Source organism: Catharus ustulatus, chromosome 2 (assembly GCF_009819885.2).
Source record: "Catharus ustulatus isolate bCatUst1 chromosome 2, bCatUst1.pri.v2, whole genome shotgun sequence".
NCBI classification, from domain to species: Eukaryota; Metazoa; Chordata; class Aves; order Passeriformes; family Turdidae; genus Catharus; species Catharus ustulatus.
Window position 1 is genome coordinate 47,953,215 of NC_046222.1, and position 19,635 is coordinate 47,972,849.

Consider the following 19,635-nt stretch of genomic DNA (forward strand, 5'->3'; position numbering starts at 1 on the left):
GCAGTTGATGGCACTAAACAGGAAGGAGTGGCCAATACCCCAGAGAAGTCTGTGCAGCCCTTCACAAGGACCTAGACAGGTTGGAGAGATGGGCAGAGAGGAACTGGCTGGAATTCAACAAAGGCAAATGCAGAGTTCTGCACCTGGGGAGGAATAACCCCAGGCACCAGTACAGGTTGGGGGTGACCTGCTGGAAAGCAGCTCTGTGGAGAAGGACCTGGGAGTCCTGGTGGACAACAAGTTGTCCATGAACCAGCACTGTCCTCCTGGCCAGGAAGGCCAGTGGGATCCTGGGATGCATTAGGAAGAGCGGTGCCAGCAGGTGGAGGGAGGACATCCTGCTCCTCTACTCTGCCCTGGTGAGGCACATCTGGAGTGCTCTGTCCATTTCTGGGCTCCTCAGCACACAAAGCCACAGAGCTCCTGGAAGAGGTTTGAAGATGATTAAGGTACTGAAGCATCTCTCCTAAAAGGAAGGGCTGATGGAGTTGGGCATGTTCAGCCTTGAGAAGAGACAACACAAGGGACCTCAACAATGCCTATAAGCATCTGAAAGGGGGTGTCAAGAAACAGATCCAAACTCTTCTCAGTGCTGCCAAGCAATAGGACAAGAGGCAATAGGCAGAACCTGGAATACAGGAAATTCCACAAGAGGAAAAGCGTCTTTACCGCAAAGCTAACTAAACACTGGAAGAGCTTGCCCAGAAATATTGTAGGGTCTCCTTCCTGGAGCTATTCAAAAGCTGTCTGGATACAAGGAGCTTTTGAAAACCCTGCTTGAGCAGAAAGGCTGGACTAGATGACCTCCAGTGCTCCCTTCCAACACTACCAATTCAATGATTCTGTGAATTCCTACAGAAGAACACTTTCAGGCATATGACAGTACAGACCCACTCAAATAGCACTCTATCCTGTTACACATAACATTCTATGCTTCGTGTTTTCAAGTTGAAAATCTGGATGGCTAACATCCTCATCTTGGTATTAGAAAAAGGAAAAAAATCTGGGGCAAGTGCTGGTTTTAGTAATGAACACCAAAAAACTGCCACCTAATAATCCAGAATCTCATCATGGCTACCATTATGACAGTAACTCTGAAAAAGTTTGTGTCATCTAGGTGATGCAACAGAGATGCTTGGTCTAACATCTACCTGGAAAGAAAAAAAGAAGAGATGGATTTTCCCACTCTTTTGTTATAAAGCCTTTTTTAGCAGATCCCACTAGACATTACATACTGTTTAACTTCTGAACTCTAACGACTGAACTGATCTACAAGAGGTTCCTGAAGTCACTCTTGTTTGCTTTAAGGCTTGTTACAGAAAGCAATTAGGACGCAACACACCACAACCTTTTCTCAGGTGCACCTTACACCCCATACAGCTGACATTATGTCATCCCAAGGCATCATGAAGGGAGAGCTGATGTGTTTAGGTTGATGCTAATTGTGAAGTCATCTGAAGTACAGCATTAAATGCTGATACAGCAACATAAGGTTGTGCACAGAAACGCTTTATAAATGTACTTTCACCCTCTCTCAGATAAAAGGCAGGAAGATAAAAGCTGTATTTTCAGGCCCAGGAAGAAGAGGATGCATAGGACCAAGCAGACATGTTCCTTCTAACACAAGAACTAGGGGTCAATCAAAGTAACTTAGGAGCCAGGTTCAAAACAAACACAAGGAACAGCTCTTCACACAGCAAGCAGTAAATCTGCATAACACAAAGTCCTTTGGTAAGGAAGCCACAGAAGGATTTATATCAGTTCAAGGGAAGGTTAGAGAAACACTTGGAAGAAATCCAGTTAAGAGTGACTGAACAGATTAACTTGTTGGCACTGAAGGCTGGGGGAGGGGAGCAGACAGGCAAGACTTGAACTTTTAGCACTCACAGTACCAAAAGCACAAGGCTTTAGCCACAATGCCATGGGCAAAAGAAGAGGGCTGGAGGCTTCCTGGACTCAGCTGGTGCAAGTGATATTGTGTTCACATCCTCAAACTGGCACTCCTTCTAAAGATGCTTCCTACTTCAACTCTAACTGATCAATGACACTAGTAACTTGTTCTTCTAACACTCAAAACCACCAGTTTAAGAGTTTAAAAACTAGTTATAAAACGCTAACAATTGTAGCAGGACTTCTCAGCAATCCATCTCAACCTACCTCCACTTCAAAAGGGTCTTCGTTGCCTTTCTGTGCAAAAACTCTTACATTCATATATTTTAAACCTAACCTATAAATAACCTAATGGTGGTAAGCATTATTTAAAAATATTGAGTTTAAACTTAAGATCGTGGATAACTTAAATTTCTCTTCAGAAGTGCCAATGACTCTTGGAAGTATAGATATTCTGATTTTAACCTGTACTTTTAAGTTAAAGCCTTCTTCAAAGCCTAAAATCTATGCTCCCTGAAATAACAAGATATGGCCATTCATAATTACAAAAATCCCACATTTTCATTACAACCCCAGTTATTTCCAGTCAGGTTACCTACCGAATATTTTCCAGGGCACTCATTAGCTGCTGTTGCGCAATATCATAAAGTTTCACTTTGAAGCCTCCAGCAGCAAACACCATGGCCCAGCTGCGACCAATGAGTCCACTGAAAAAAAAAACCAGCCCATTAATAAACCAGCATTTAACAGGAGGAAGGAAATCTTGAAAGCATTGCAAAAACCAAACCAGAGCTTGGATTCTTCAATAGGTGATAAAAAGATCAGTTACATACTGATGAGAAACAACTCTCTTTAACAGAGAAATACCTTTCGCTGGCTGTGTATAGCGGCTCCTCTGAAAGCTTGAATGAAAATAATGGGGAAGAAAAAACCCAAAACAAAACAAAAAGGAGAACAGAATTCAAGTAGGAAGAACCACTGCTTTGGGATAGATACTGGACTCAATCACCAACAGTTTTGTCAGCAACAATCTTAACTTGTAGTTGGTTAAGTGCATTTATATTCAAGAGATAAATAAAAAAAAATTGTTCAGCTCATAGACTGAAGACAGGCAGCAGTCCACTGATCCCAGAATGCAGGATTCTGCTTCAGAGGTGATCAGAAAACCCAAGGCCCAGCTACTGAAGTCACAGGTCCTCAGCAATTCAGAAAGTACCACAAGCACATGAAAAGGGAAAAAAATCTCAACTGAGCATGGGTTGATACTATTTTTCCACCTAGCACTATCTTTATTTTTAGATTAAACACTTTATCATGCTGGATACACACAGGAACAGTCTGCCTACATCTTTTGGTGAAATCATATTACTGAGCAATACAAGGACAAAATCTGTAGTAACTGACAATTTTATTCTCTCTCTTAAACCAATGCAGGTTTTAACTTCATTAGATGCGTAGCAGGCAGCAGTCTTTTCAAATGGAAGCACCATGGCACAGTGTCACAAGTCTAAGTAACCTGAAATTAGAAAAAGATTAGGGGAAAAAAAAATCCATAATAGAGACAAGATCAGAACTCCATATCCATAACTGTTACAGCGGGAGTTTTGATAATTACGTGCATTTCCTCTCACTTCCATGATCATTGTATTTGCAGCATTAAACTTTAGTGATCTCTAGAAATTGAAAAATTCAAGGCCACTAGGGCATCAACAAAAGATTAAAAGGGGAGCAAAAGTCAGAGATAAAGTAATAGTGCAGATGAGAAAAGAAGGAAGAAAAAAACAGGAACATGCTCAGCCTTTGGTTTAACTATATATTTCAAAAAAAGGATCAAAACAGGAAGTTTTAGAAAATAGCAGGAATCAGTGGAAATAACTGGCACCAAAAAAAAAGTGCATTTAGTGTTGTTAATCAGACAGTAAGGTCTCACTCAAAACCTACCATTATAAAGTAAAAAGAAACAACTTCTCTGTAGTAAGCCCAGAGTTCATCAATTCTGAGGCAAGCAACAAAACAGTCTTACAGAATAGGTATGGTCAAGGTTTGTTAGCTATTGTAGCCTCCTGGCTAATGAGTATTTGTAATATAAAAGCATTATTTATATTATAAAAGTATTTCAATCACTTCAATCTGAGTTACCAGCATCTTTACAAAGTAGCATAACCTCTCTAAATTGCACTTGTAAATTAAATTATCCTAAAAACAATTTCTTTCATTTTAATACAGGTTTTTAGGATTGTGGGGTTTTCCTTTTGAGCCACAGAGCACACAAAGCAGTGTAGGTATCAGGCTTGCACCGTTACTGCATTGTGCATGACAGCATCGTTACAGCCTGATGTTAGCATATTTGACCCCAAGACAGTGCTTTTTGATGCTTTGAACTCTATCATTTTGGCACAGGGATATTAACAAGCAGATCTGCTCACACAGCTTCTGCAGGAAGCCACAGCAGGCAAGAGCCCAACCCTCCTGACCCTCCAGACACACCTACAGTGTATTTTACAGTGTAAAATTTCCGTGAGTACCAGCAGTAGGAGCCAGCTCGGTCCGTGTCACACAGCAGCACCGAAACTCCCATCCTGAGGCTTCAGGCAGTCTTGTATTGAGTTTGCTGCAGCCCACACTTGCAGCACCAAGGTACAGCGGTGCACAGGGGCTGTCACTATCTGGCACCTATTTTCTCTTCCCTCCAGACTCTTGCCCAAGTAAAGAACTTTGGGTTCAGCTCAGTGAGAGGATGAAACAACGTATTCCCACGCAAGCCAGAAATACTGTTGACTTTTGTGGCAAGTCAATATTATTTCAAGAGTGTCTAAGACTGTAGGAGTTTGCCGACATAGCTGACGTTAAGTGTGCTTGGATTTCTCCACTCCTCTCGCACTTACACACACACAAGGCATTGCAATGAAAAGGGACAGCACTCCTTCAGACCTAAAGGGTGACTTACTTTGCTAAAGATGTTTGTTTGCCGTTTGCTTTAAAGTAGCACAGAGCTGTCAGGGGCTTAAACAAAGGCACTCTGAGTAGAGCCAAGCAGGTGCATCCCCCACTTCCCGAGATCCAGCAGCAGCGCGCCCAGGAGCTGGGCAAAACCCAGCGCCTGTCCCGAGCCAGCACCTCGCTGACACATCCGACGGCTGCAGCAGTGCGGACAGCTGAGGCAGGGCACGACACTGAGTCCCCAAACCCCCTCCCCGCGGGCCGGGCCGAGCCAGGAGACGGCGCCCGAGCCCCTCCGCATTCCGCCGGCATCCGTCCCACAGGAGCCGCGCCGGGCTGGCACCTCCTCCCGGAGCGCTGCCCCCGCCCGCGGGCGGCGAGAGGCTTTACCTGCCGATGATGGCAACCTGCGAGGGCTCCATGGCTGCGGGGGCCGCGACCGGGAGATGCGGGATGGGCAGCGGGATCAGCCACCTCTGCCCTGTGCGGGTCCGCCCCGCCCGCCGGTCCCGCCATGTCACGGCCGCCCATTGGCTCCGTGGCCAGCACCTCCCCGGGGCCGGGGCCGGGGAAGGGCCGGGGCGGGACCGAGACCGGGGAAGGGCCGGAGCGGCTCCCACGCCCACAGTCCCCGGGTCCCGCCCCCGACGCTCCCCCGGCACAGAGAGAAAACCTAACACTTAAAATGCTTACTTAATATCGAAGATTATATTAATGTGCTCTTAATATATCCAATAAATACTTTTAAGTTCCTAGAACATAAGTGTAATTTTGCCTGGGCTTGAGAAAAATGGTCTTCAGAAAAACTTCACCATCGCTTCCATTTAGAAGCACTTCTCAGATATTTTAATAGTCTTTGACCTCCTGAGATGTGTATTTATACCTTGTCATCAGCAATAGGCCATTGCAGATCTACAAATGGATTCAGGGAATTAAAAGCTCAATTCAGGGTTTGAGAGCTAATCACAGCTGTTACAGGGAATTTTAGTTCTGGGAGTGAACAGAAAATCAAATCAATGGCAATGAAATCTGAACTATATTATTATTGGTAGTGGTGGTATTGTTTTTGTTGTTTTTATTATTAGTAGTATCTGTCTATCAGTGACAAAGCCCCATAGCTCTGCATTACTTAATCAAAATTAGGGTATGCAGCTATACTCCCCAGCACTTGCAATGATCAGACACACAGATAAGTCCAAACTAAATCAAAAGAGGAGAGAGAAGTTTGCAAGAAGAAAGGAAAATATAGATCATTAAATTCTGAGAAGTGTAAGTCAAGGGAAAAATTATTATTTAAAAAACAAAGTAGAAGTTTAATTTTTGTGTAACAGCATAAGAGTTCTAGGCCCAGTTCTTGCACTCTCCACAAGTTAGGGACAGTGATTCTCCTCTCTCTTCTGCAATTCACATGGGAAGGACAGAAGGTGCTGTTAGCCTGGAAACATCAAAAACCATAACCAACCAATAACATGGTGAAAGGATTTGGGCTCCATTAAGGAATGAAAAGTAAGGCTTGTACAGGCAGCAGGAGAGGCCCAAGTGGAGCAAATAAGCACTCGCCAGCATATGTATTCTTTCTTCAATGCCAAATAGGCATAGAGGCAGATTTGACTTGTGTTGGGAGCTGCACAGCTGATCCCTCTATGTGTTTAGTTTCTTTCTGTGGAGTGTGCTCCTCTGCTGCCCCGTAAGTGGAGCTGAAATCCGCTACTGGCCACAGAGGAGTGAATTTACTGCTGGAGAGAAGCAGGATGATATAAAAGGGTTGTGTAACAAGCAAGGGGAAATAACTCTCTCTAACTCTGAGCTATGGGGACATGGAATATGAAGGAGATGTGAATTCCCTCTTGGAGAAAATAAAGGAATGGTAAAATACAGAGAGTTCTACCCCAAGCTTTTAGTGTGGAATAAAAACAGAGGCATAGTTCACATTGGTTAAGTATTAGATCTGTTTAATATATCACTTGTTCGCCAGAGCAATCAGAAAGTACATTTATTTGGTAATGGACTATGGACTGTTGCTACTACATTCCTAAAGGTTCATGAAGTATAACTCCCTAAAAAGATAGTTTTAATTAATAACTTTATTGCTGTTCCATAGAGTTCTAACTAATGATTTGCATACTGTGTTATAACTAGCGGTTATATTGAACTGATGTTATAGTTAAATCTATAATTTCAATTATTGTTAGTAGTTTGTGCTGTTAATTTGGGTGGATTTTCAAAGTGCAGATGGCCTGATGCAAATACTACCAATATTGTTAAAAATACTACCAATTGTTAAAGTGCTGATTCTTAAAGAAGTAATCTGAAGGGATAAGAAAGTAAACAGTGGAAAAGTACTATTAGATACTATTAAAGCACAATTCAGCAAATCTAGATAGAATTATTTGGTTCAGTAGTAAAAATACCTGTTAAGAAGACGATTTTCCTGTTGCAAATGCATTTTAAACCCAAACTACAAGATCTGGAACAACACAGAAAGGCACATGGTGTGATCCTTGGGGTGTCCTGTGCAGGGCCAGGAGCTGGACTTTGATGATCCTTGTGGATCCTTTCCAATTCACATATTCTATGGTTTTATATACATTATGTGTAACATATGTATCATTCATAATGAAGTTCTTCCATTCATTTTGTTTTCAAAATGTATGTTGCATTAGTTCCCCAAGGAGCAGTTAAATGCAGCTTCACTGTTTGTGGCAGTCGAGCTACTTGAATGGTTTCTGCATGATAGCAGGAAATCCCATAAACCTAGTTAGTCCAGATTTCAGTACTAGAAAATTGCTTTTTAAAAGATTACAGTGGGAGAATTACAATTCAGAAAAACACCAGTTAGTGCTTGATCAGATGAACAGTTCAACTGGCAGAGCAAGGGTAAGGTATACGCTAACAGCAATTATAAAAGGTACACACTAACAGTGATTATAAAAGGTACACACTAACAGCAATTATAAAAGGTACATACTAATAGCAATTATAAAAGGTACATACTAATAGCAATTATAATAGGCAGACCATGGCCAGTAACCCCTGAACCCAAATTAGTAGGTCCTGGAACAGTTTGTCTGAGTCCTTATTTACAAAGCTACCACTGGAAAAAGACAGAAACACCATGTATTGAAAAGCAAATAAATTCCTATTTTAGAGTATAGCTTCATGGTCTCTTTAATCTGTTCTAAATTTTCACTGAATTCACTGGATCAGGTACTTGATATCTTGAATAGTGACTGAAGGAAAACATCAGATTAGCAGTTTACTTCAGCTGCACAAGTATGTAACTTGATGCCAGTCAGAGGGCATTTAGTGACAGTCATGGTTTAATCCAATCAAAATTATCAGGAATGTAAAGCATACAATGCTACTTGGACTGTATACTAAATATACTTTTTTTTTTTTTTTTTTTTTTTTTTTTGGTGGGGGCAATTTCACTTTCTAGGTTGCCCTCTAGATTTAGCCAATAAAGACAATTACATCATCTTATACCATTACAGTGTTTCTTATTGTAGCATCATCTTGTTAGAGGATGTCTTAAAGGCCCTGTGTTGCCACAAAGGATCCTGAGATTTTGAGTGTTTGTGTGAAATCTTCATGTATTGAGGTGTATCTATACTTCACAGCACCAGAAAAAAAAACAACCCTGTTGATTGACACAGCTCTTAGAAACATGAACAAAGTCATTGAGACTGGGTAAGTCAAAAGTAGCAGCTGGAATGCAAGGTCTCAGGACTGGGCCTGGATATGTCAGAGTCCATACAGGCCAGGGGCCACTTAAATCTGAGTGTATACACCCAATTTTGGAAGGTAAGGAAGTTTGGCAATAGGAACATAGTCAGATTCCAGGGCTGCCTTGGCACCACCTCATTTACAAACTAGGTGCACTACCTCCTTGACACAGTGCCTTCTTTTCACTGCTCTAGATATTTGGGCTGAAGCACTGGTATGCCCAGGTCCTCAGTACAGACAAGCTGGATAGCAGAGCTAGGTCTCTTACCACACAATCTACCTATCGCTCAGGTACATATTAATGCATCTGGGGAAAATGAGAAGAATCTAAAAACCACAGGTTCAATTATATATGATCAGTCACAGGCAGGAAAAGAGGGGCTAAAAATGTGTATATATTTCTTATGCTGAAGTTTATGGTTTGTGACAAGTATTGCAGCTGAAAACTTTTCCCACCCCAAGTCTGTTATTCTGCAAACTACTTGTACTCCAGAAAATTCAGGTATGAAGATTCTCATGTCCAAAGGTCTCCGGTCTCAAATTTATGTGGGAAAGTGGTTCATGCATGGAATGTGAACAGGTTAATGCAGCAAGTGATAATATCTTAATAATTCCTTATGTTATCTTTGTTTCTCTTGTTGGGAGCCAGAGTAGAAAGACCTTTCATTCATATCCTCTGCACTTATCTCTTCAGAAAGGACTTTGAGGCTGAAAGGTGAGCAGCAGAAGATCCTGACATTGCATAATGCGCACAAACCCTGACCCTAAAAAGGGTGTTCTGACTTCGCTGTATATCGTCTTTGCAGCTTTCTTATGCTATTGGCATAAGGCAGTGGGGTTTCAATTAGTCTCATGAAATGTTTTCTCTGTCAAAAACACTGTAGGTGTGTTCAGAGATCCCTTCTCTATTCTGTTTTGTATTTAGGCATAGGAAACTTTCTCTAGAGTATAATGATTTGCCGTGGGCAAATCAAAACACTTGTCAGGGTTTCCAAAACACCAAGAGAAAGCAGTAAAGATGGCAGGGAGAATCGTCTTTTTATAAGACATTAGAGATTTTTTAAAATGAAGGTTTCTCAGCTCATTGGAAGAAATGCTGACGTTATGTATAGCTACTGGATTGGAAAAGAAGCGTGTGCCCAGGCGTTTGACAGCGCTTTCCCGTCGCTCCCTTCGCAGGAGACAGCAGAGCGGCTCCCCCGAGCCCCGAGGCCCAGCCCGCCCCTCACGGCCGCACCGCCCGCCCCTCACGGCCGCACCGCCCGCCCCTCACGGCAGCACCGCCCGCCCCTCACGGCAGCACCGCCTACCCGGGGCAGCGCACGCCCCGCCCGCGGCTCGCCCCGCCCGGCCGCGGTGCATGCGGGGAGCGCCGCCGTGTCCCGGGCAACACCGCCCGGCCCCGAGCGCCGAGCGGGCCGAGCTGAGGGCGGGAGTGCTGCCCGTGCCTTGAGCCGCCCCCGCTACGGGGCACTTCGCCGGGACCCCGCTGAAGGAACCCCCGCCGGGAGCGGCACGGCCGCGGGGCACGGCCGGGAAGCGACGGGGAGCATCCTTCTCAACCTCCCCATCTTCTTTATCATCCTCATCTTGGTCATCCTCCCGCTGCCGCTGCAGAGGAACCGTGCGCTCCGTCCTGGCTGAGCTTACTTGCTGAAGGGCATGTACTTCATGTTATCCATGAACGCAAATGTTGCCTTCTTGAGGTTTTTATGGAAACAGGTAGCCAGGCACAGTGACACACCCTTAGTGTCTGCCCTCCGTGAGGGAAAGGCCACCAGGTGAACGCACCGTATTAGACAGGTGGAATAAATAAAAATATTGGTGTATATAAATATAAATAATGTAATAATAATATAAATATAATATACATATTGGAATATATAAAAGTATTGGTGGAGAAAGACTTTGGAGCGCGGGCCTCTTTAATGCTAACTTTTAAAACCCGTTTTAATTGAAATGCCTTTGTAACTGTAGCTGTGTTGATGTTAGAATGCAGAAGGAAAAGGAAAGGAAAGGGAAAGGAAAGGAAAGGAAAGGTTCAAAGCAAGTTGAAATACTTTTCATTAGACTTACTACTACAGTTGGCCTGTAAAGACGAACTTGAGAATATTTAAAAATATTGTCTTAAACATGAGTTAACTGACAGTGGAAAGATACCCTTCTAGAAGTAGTAATGCAGTTACTTGTTATCATTTTGTTTTAATGATAAATATCTTAAGCAATTTTCATAACAGGAATTAAGTATAAACAAAAATAAAAATGAGCAATAATGAATAATTAATAAACAAAAATAATTAATAAAAATGAAATGATGCTATTTAATATTGTTTATAGGCAAGTCCTAGTTTTTATGACTAAACAAACTACTACTATTTATATTTTGCATTTTAAAATATTTATTTAAAGCCACCCAGATAACATTTGGCATGTTAAATGTTTCACAGAAAAATGATGCAAAATGTGCATCCAGCTCCTGAGAATAATGAAGATGATCTCTATTCTGGCTACAATGATTATAATCCCATGTTTGACACAGAGGTAAAATATTTGCTGCTTCCCACCTTTCCCATACATAGAATTTTAACTTAAAAGTAAGACAAGAATTTATAAGTGCAATAACATACAAGTTTACAACTGCTTTGAAGTGAAATTTACATTATTTAGCAAGAAACATCTGAAGTTTCTCAGGGACCTTCTTGAATAGTTAATTCTTCAATAGCTTTCTATTCCAACTAAACACTCGTGCAGATCTCAACAGATCTAAGATGCTTAATGGTTAGAATTTTTAAAGTATAAACTCATAATTATTTGTAGGCACATTCAGTGTGGTGTTTCCCAGGCTGTGTGCAGCAGCAAGTTTTCTGACAAAAGAGGCTCCTGAGTGGTCAATAGGTCATTAATTTCCTGCTGTGCTGCTGCTGGAGGAGCTCACAGTAGAATGGAATCCTGCAGGTCTCTGTGCAATTGGGTAGAACATCCGGGGTGTCTTAAAGTAACCCTCCAGACCACTTTTGGTCTGCTGGTGTGGTGGAGTTGGGACAACAGTGGTGTTATTTGGTCCAAACCTACTAGCAAGACTTGGCATCTTGTGTGAAATCCCAGTGCCCAATTCATTGCTGCAGGACCTCAGAGACATGAGATGTTTTAGTGTCTTGCGTTACAGTTGTTAATGTCAAAATTCAGAAACAGCATAAGTAATAGGCATTTGGAGGAAAAAGAAATTAATGTTATATTTTATGTTACATTATATTTCATGTTGTATTTTATTTAAGCTCTGCTTCCTCTGTGGTTTTAGAAAATAAGTTTTTACATTTCCTAATCTAAAATACAAAAAAAGATAGACAAATAATATAATTGTAGTTTGTTGTGAGTAAATCCTGTTGTTCAGTTATCTTCAAGTACTTTCTGAAGAATTATTGATTTTTTACCAATCTACTTTCAGTAGTCTGAAGGTTGTGGAATTGTGAGGTTGGGTGTTGTCATTTTAAAGGGTTAATATTTTGTTGGGTTGTTTTTGTTTTTTTCTGTTTTCCTTAGGATTTAGAAAATGATGTAGCTTTTCAACAGGCAGCAAGAACAAGTCATGGAAGAAGACCCCCTGTAAGTACCTTTAAAACACTTTGCATTAATGTAGATCTTACTATGTGGAAACATTAATAATTGACACATACAGGTTTTAATTGACGGGGGGTTTTTTTGTTTGGTTCTTTTTTTTCCCCACCCAGGTGACAGCCAAAATTCCTGGTACATCAAGTCCAAGACCTCTAGCTACTGGATTTGGTGTAGGTTTTTGTTCTGTTGTATCCTTAATGAAAATGTAATTTACAAAATATAAATGTACCCTTTAATTCCATGCACAAAGTGAGCCCTTCTAAATTAAGAATTTCATTCCAGTGAACTGCATCTATTCATTAGTTTTAATTCACTTGGTCAAGACATGGTTTACTGCTTGTATTTCTTTTCTCCTGAACCATGCTGCAAAACTTCTGTACTGCATAAGGCATTAGAGTCCAAGGTATTAATTGGATTCACTTGCAGGGGGAGCTGAATAGGTTGTTATTTGGGGTTGGGAAAGTTTTCTGGAAGTTATGGTGAAATCAAGTCTTGAAGAATATGGGCTCTGAAACATTTCTAGCTGAATCAGGAAAATCAGGTTGTGTTCTTTGGTATACTGTAATTTCACGACTATAAGGTGCACCCTTTTGACTAAAATTTTGGCCCAAACCCGGAAGTGCGCCTTCTAGTCCGGATGCGCCTTATATATGGACAAAGTTTGGAAATTTACCAACAAGGAAGTGCAAGCCGTGAGCTGAGCTGGGACCCGTGGGAGCTGTGGCTGCATGGGGGGAGCCGGGAATTGCGGGAGCCGCGGCTGCCGGGCGGGGGCATGCTGGGACGCGGCGTGGCTGCCGGCCGGGGAGAAGCGGGGAGACGCGGTGCGGCCATGAGCCAGGGGGATGCCGGGACACAGCACGGCCGCGTGGTGGGAGCTGTGAGCCGTGCCAGCCGGTGCCAGGGGTGGGCGGGAGTGCCGGGGCACGCGGCATGGGGAGGGCGCCTGGGGCTATGTTTAAAGGCTACACCAATCTGTGAAAAATGTTTGCAAATTGAGCACCTGCCTGTAATTCGTTACTTTGTTGCGTGCGGCGCAGCTCCTCACTGCAAAAATAGGGTGCGCCTTATAGTCCAGTGCGCCTCATATAATGTACGAAGTTGCGAAATTTGCCAACTCCCAGAGGTGCGCCTTATAATCCGGTGTGCCTTATAGTCGTGAAATTATTGTACTTAGATGTATTGATAAAATAAATCTGCATGAAAATATAACTTAAGAGATTAATACAGTGACAGATTTTATCAGCACTGTACAGAATTTTACCGAAGTATTTTGTGTGAATTACTTCTTCAATTTCAAGGTAGCAATTTCAATAATTTAATAAAGGAAAGTATGCTGCCTCAGATAATTGTCTATGTACTTCTTTTAAGAAGAGCTGATGGAAGTATCCAAATACATAAAAAACATTTACTGTGAATTTGTGCTAACTGAATTATTCAACATCTTTAAGTCTGCCAGGCACTGTCAGTATATTGCATATGAGTAACATAAATGGGAACTTTGCTATGAATTTATGTAAGAGTTAGCTCAACTTCTAAAATTTAGCGTTGAGAAGACCATGCATAGGGCTTCTTATGCTTCGTGAATGACAATTTCAAACAACTTACTTATTTTTGTAGTCAAAGACAACTTTAACTTCATCTATGGGAAGACCCATGACAGGAGCTTTACAGGTAAAATTTCCAATATTTTATATTCATTTGGAACAATAAATTTTTCTGGTAAGTGTTAGATACGAGTATTTAGAAGTTCATAGAATTAATACAAATTACTACACTTTTAACTTGTCCTTTTTTGAACATAGTACTGTCAGAAAGCATAAGGGTAGTGATGTGTGTTTTATTTGAGCACAGATTTGGAAGCAGTAACAGTGTTGTACTTTATAACACTTACTGACATGCAATGAACAATATGTCATTAAAATAATATATATAGAATATATAAAAATTATATATGGAAATACAAAATTATGTCTGTATTGTCTACAACATAATTTTTAGTGAGATTATTTTGAACTATCTTCTTCTTTATTTGAGGATGGGGTTTCTCGACCAATGACAGCAGTGCAAGCTGCAGGTTACACTAAAGCAGCTGTGAGAGGTATGGTTCGTAGAAATCACCAGCTGCCACAGGGAAATGTTGTTTTACACTTTTTCAGTACTCTGTTAATTTTTCAGGTTCTTCATTTGATCCTCTTGGCCAAGCAAAAGGTCCTGCTTCACCTCTGGAAAAGAAAACTTCAGACAGGTTTGTTCAGTTCTGCATTACATTCCTTCAAAGCATTGACAGTGGCAGAAAACCAACCATACACAGAGTTTAAGAAGGTCCAGGCAGTTACAAAAACCTTGAGGGGCCAAACTCTGAACTTGGTGGAATAATGCCACGAACATTTGTGCATGTGGTTGGCTGACTTTCATGAACATCTGATTTCAGTGATTCCTGGTTCTGACTAGCTCAGCAGCCTGGATTTAGCTGTTCTCACATGAATGCTTTGATACCTACGCAGAACTGTGCAGGACCATGAAAGTGTGTGTGACAGGCAAGGAATACCATGATTCTTGCAGCTCTTTGGGAATAACTTGGGGGAAGTTGCCTGTTCTTTCTCCCTGTTCACTCCGACCTTAGCACTTGAGCTGAAACTTGCAGGCTGGTGTGAACTTGCAGGCTGGGGAGTTCACTCAGAAAATCATTGGGCTTTCCAATACCAAAGTTCTGTTCCCCAAGTGTAGCTGTACAGGAATAGGGAATCCTGCTGAAATGTTTGGTTATTTAGCAGCAGAAAACGTCTATAAGAACCACAACTTTTTTGTTATAATCTGCGTTTTCAAGCAATGCTTTTGAGTTATATAGGCAAATGAAAGTTCATTTAATTACATTTAATGTGGTATTTAATTTCATTAGTGTTTGATATGAAAGCTCATCTGTTGTTTTGCTGTTACTGCTCCTAAACAAATGTGGTTTGTGAAATTTGCCTGTCTGTACTGTTCTTGTAGGAGGATTTATGTTTTCTTAGGTCTCTGTTCTCAAATTTAGAATGTGAATGTGATATCTTTGGACAATCTTCTGTAGGCGTAGTTTTTTGATAGTTTCTTCTGTAGATACTTTCTTTGATGGGAAAACCATTCAGTTGTGACATGTGATATGTTATCGTGTTGTTTTATTGAGAATATAATGTGTAAAAGCTTAGGGTTTGCAGTTACATTACTTTAGTGTTAATCCTTTTGTTGTTTTTTTTTAATTTTAGTTTAGAAGAGAAGATGAGGCAGTTGGAAAAAAAAGTGAATGATTTGGTTGAAGAAAGCTGTATTGCCAATAGCTGTGGAGACTTGAAATTGGTAGTTTTTCTGAATTTCACTTCATTTCTGCTGTAATTTGTATAGATAGATGTTTCAAAATTACTTGTGGTCAAATCTTTAAAATTATGAAACTCATTTTAATTCTAAATTTACTAAGACTCTTCTAGTCTAGTGATACCTTGCTTTGCTGAAAAAAAAAGGTAAGAGCTGTATTTCTGGCATGCATATTTGTGAAGATTTCAGTGTTATAAAAATTCCCTTCCCCTTGTGTCCATTGTCCTCTTCAGATGGGCCTGATGAATTAGTTGTACTGGCACAGTTGTGGCCCAGGCTAGCTAGCATTTAACAGTTACTAGGTATGATCAAAGGTTACCATGGATAAGGAACTATTTCCAGCAGTCAGTTTGCATGTATTTGTTCTGTTAAAGAGGATACTGGAGCGTTGTTGTACCACTGAGTAGTGGCTAATTAACCAATGTATTTTGTTTTCCTGAGCCTCTCATGTATGGTGCAGAAATGTCCCTGATGTGAAAGGGTTATTCTTATGTAGCTTGTATCAGACAGTTCCAAGGGTCCTATAGGATGTTTGTTTCTGACAAGTCCAGCAGAAAATCCATTTTCCTGCAAAAATCATCAAAGTGAGCTCATTATCTGTAAAACAGCCAAATTGTATTTGCCTTCTATCATAAGTACTAGGAATCAAGCTGTATCTTGAAGTACTTCTTTCATCACTGGCTTCCAAATAGCCTCCTTGACTAGTAGCCATTACTTTCTTAATCATTGCACCCTTGTGGAGGCCCACAGGACTGCTGGACCTGAAGCATGACTTGTACAAAGAATATTGACAACAATCTGCAGAGAATTATATCTGGGTACATAATTACACAGACTTAGATAACTGTATGTCTGCTTATTGCTAATTAAAACTTTTTGGTGAGTTATAGTGCCTTTTTCAGGCATTTGGTGCAGTCAGTAAACCAAAGAGAATAGACATGAGTATATTCTGTTTATATTTGTTTTGAATGTATTTTCATCTTGAGTTAGTAAGATTCAAGAGGTTATTAAATTCTTGTATTTTGTTTAAGGCTCTGGACAGGGCAAAAGAGGCTGGAAGACAGGAAAGAGAATTGTTGAGACAACGTGAACAAATCACTCCTCCAGAAAGCATCAACTTAGACCTCACTTACACAGTAAGTGCTTAGAAATCCTAAGTGACTGACATGTTGCTAAAATACCTCCTGAGCAGAAATGTCAGTGTTTCCTGAAGAGTGTGTGTGTCTGTGTTGTAATGCTCCTGGCAGAGGAGATCCATTCATGTAATCAAGTCCATTCCCGTGCAATCTCAAATACCAGAGAAGCCACATAGTCTACATTAAGTTGAGAACAATTTCCATGAATATGTATTCCAGGTGTTTACTCACATGTAAAACCTGCTTATTAAAATATAGCAGATTCAGGCTCTGTATTTCAGAAATAAATAGCCTAGAGAGTGTAATATGCTGAGAGGAGAAAACAAAACAGGAAAGATCAGATGCTGCCTTTAAATTGAATCATAAAGTGACCAAGAATGTGTTACTGGAATAGGATATAGTAATACTCCTGAATCTTAAAGCAGGTATCTAGATTTACATTCTGGTTTTCTAGTAGTACAGTAGTTTCACGAATACAAGCCGCACGGACTATAAGCCGCACCCCCGGTGCCTCGACAATGTTGCTGTCTTTGTCAATAGATAAGCCGCACCCCGAATATTAGCCGCACTTTCGTTCGTAGCGAGAATCCGTGCGCAGCTTTCACAAATTGGCCAATTAGTAACAGGATCGCGGCATAGCGGGCTTTACTGGCTCGGGGCGGGGCCAGGAAGGCTCGGCCCGCTCATGGTTGCCGACGGGGCCGGCCGGGTGGTGCTGCAGCCGCCGCCGGGCTCACTGGCCCCCCTCTCCCGTCAGCACCGCCTCGCTGCCGGGTTTGCTCGCCCTGCCAGCGGGCCGGCCGCCGCCGCCGCTGTGAGGCACGCCGGCCGCCCTGCTGCTGCGGTTACTCGCCCTGCCGGCGGGCCGGCCCCCGCCGCCGCTGCCAGGCATGCCGGCCGCCCCGCGCCATGTTTGCTCGCCCCGCCGGCAGGGCTGCCGCCGCTGCCAGGCTCTGCTGGCGGGGCGGCCGCCACCAGGCTCGCCGGCCGCCCCCTCCCGTCTGCACCACCGCCGCGTTTGCTCGCCCTGGCCGGCACTGTAGGCCCCCGCACCGCCGGGCACCCCCACGCTGCTGGCCCCGATTATGCTGGGCTTCCCCCGCTGCCAGGCAGCCCCACCCGCCGGCCTTCCTGCTTCTGCCATGCTCCCCTGCACTGCTAGCCCCAGTTCTCCCGGGCTTCCCCGCCCTGCTGGCCCGGGCTCTGCCGCCCCCCCTGCCCCGCCCTGCTGGCTCAGGCTCAGCCGCCTGCCCCCCACACTGCTGGCCCCGCCTCTGCCAGGCTTTCCCACCTCAGCCGGGGCCGGCCGGGCTCCAGCTTGGCTTGGGGCTGCCGCGGGCTCTCACTTCCGTGTTGGCAGCTTTTAGAATTTTGTTAATGTATTAGCCGCCCTCGAATATTAGCCGCACTTCCGGGTTTCCACCAAACTTTTGGTCAAATTGGTGCGGCTTGTATTCGTGAAATTACTGTAATTTAAAAAAAAAAAGGTACAGTACAACATGCATAAAAATACTTGAGGGGTATTTAAATTCATAGGTAGTGCTGTAGAGACAATTATTAACAATAAAAATATTGAATTAGGCAGACCTGGTAATTTATTTTACCATGAAGGTCAGAGTAAGGCTGTAGAAAAAATGCAGAACTATTTTACCTGACACCAACTTCTGTTGTGAAACAGCAGTTTGGAAAAATTCTTCCCTTCTAAACTGAGTGACCACAGGAATTAGGATGATTTTCCACATGTTGGGAGTCATAAATTACACACAGTTTCTGAGAATTATCTTGTGTTAATATTTTTTAATAACCTTGCATTATAGCACTGTGTTTACTTAGGTCTAAGGCCCATGTAGCATAACTTTGAATGCTAGTAATTCATATACAAAAATAAAATAATTACCTAGAGTAAGTAGCTTTTAAACTTGCTTCCTCTGTATCGATTTGCAAGAACAAAGGAACATTGAAGATGGGAAGCTTCCTAGTGGTAAAGACATTAGTTCCAAGATAAAAGTAACTTGAAATTATCACTATGAATTCAAGTTTATTACTGTTGAGAGGACAATATATTTTCTTGTACCTGTAATTCCAATTTTTTATAGGTTCTCCTCAATCTGGCCAGTCAGTATGTTGCTAATGAAATGTATGCTGAAGCGCTGACTACTTACCAAGTTATAGTGAAGAATAAGATGTTCAGCAATGGAGGTAGGTTGTATCCCAAAGTGGATTAAAACTGGTAATCAGGCATTCAAAGTGAGGACTGCATCTGCATGGTGCTGATACTCAGAGAAATCAGCCCTCGGGTCTGCCACTCTGAGTGGTTGACAGATATAGTGTCTGACTTGGAGAGACAAACCACATTAAATTAATTATACTGACTTATGAAGTCTTTTCTTCCACAGACTAAGCTAAACATAAAGACAAATACATAATTTTCTCATGCCACACATGCTATGTGGTCTTCTCTAGTACTAATTTTTTCTCTTTTGACTTGACCTTTCCCTCCTGAAAGCTTCTTTTAGTATTTTGCATATATCTGAGACGCCTACAGAGTGTTTTTTTCCGAGGTGCTTATTTGCAGCTGTCTTCCTGGAGAGCACTATAAATAATCTCCATTTCATCCCTCAATTCAAAATCAGAATGCATCTTACATGATAGTTCTGTTCTAGGTTTCATCAGTACTTTATGTTTTCTCATCTTCTCTTGAGTTAAATTCATAGAAGGCAGTTCTGTGCAGTGGTGCTTTAAAGGGACGTTGCTATGTTATAATGAAGACAAATTTATTAAGAAGTTCTACTCTGTTACTTTGAAACACTTTTAAAATGTTGTAACTCATTGACTCTTTTTCATAGGCGTACTGAAGGTAAATATGGGAAATATATATTTAAAACAACGGAACTATTCCAAAGCTATCAAATTCTACCGTATGGCTCTAGACCAGATTACTAGTTCCCACAAACAGATGAGGTGAGTTTCCTCTAGG

General features: G+C 42.0%; 2 protein-coding genes across 4 annotated transcripts in view; one reads left to right on the forward strand and one right to left on the reverse strand.

The window, feature by feature from the left end:
- The window catches only part of CRYL1 (crystallin lambda 1), a 53,707-nt gene extending 48,370 nt beyond the window's left edge, over positions 1 to 5,337 (reverse strand). The window contains exons 1-2 of the mRNA XM_033052810.2: positions 5,221 to 5,337; positions 2,490 to 2,597 (exon numbers count right to left, since the gene is read on the reverse strand). Of these exons, the coding sequence (XP_032908701.1) occupies positions 2,490 to 2,597; positions 5,221 to 5,252 (140 nt within the window). The 5' untranslated portion in view covers positions 5,253 to 5,337. The remainder of the gene's footprint in view (positions 1 to 2,489; positions 2,598 to 5,220) is intronic.
- A 4,595-nt stretch (positions 5,338 to 9,932) lies between these two features.
- Positions 9,933 to 19,635, forward strand: part of IFT88 (intraflagellar transport 88) — a 44,437-nt gene continuing 34,734 nt past the window's right edge. The window contains exons 1-11 of one of the 3 annotated variants that reach the window (XM_033052022.2): positions 9,933 to 10,216; positions 11,004 to 11,097; positions 12,097 to 12,159; positions 12,285 to 12,341; positions 13,792 to 13,845; positions 14,209 to 14,272; positions 14,350 to 14,419; positions 15,417 to 15,507; positions 16,554 to 16,658; positions 18,755 to 18,857; positions 19,505 to 19,619. In XM_033052022.2, coding sequence (XP_032907913.1) covers positions 11,008 to 11,097; positions 12,097 to 12,159; positions 12,285 to 12,341; positions 13,792 to 13,845; positions 14,209 to 14,272; positions 14,350 to 14,419; positions 15,417 to 15,507; positions 16,554 to 16,658; positions 18,755 to 18,857; positions 19,505 to 19,619 — 812 coding nt within the window. In that variant the 5' untranslated portion in view covers positions 9,933 to 10,216; positions 11,004 to 11,007. Of the gene's footprint in view, positions 10,217 to 10,240; positions 10,360 to 11,003; positions 11,098 to 12,096; positions 12,160 to 12,284; positions 12,342 to 13,791; positions 13,846 to 14,208; positions 14,273 to 14,349; positions 14,420 to 15,416; positions 15,508 to 16,553; positions 16,659 to 18,754; positions 18,858 to 19,504; positions 19,620 to 19,635 lie in introns of those variants that run through there. The other 2 variants (XM_033052021.2, XM_033052023.2) reach the window with 2 other exon arrangements.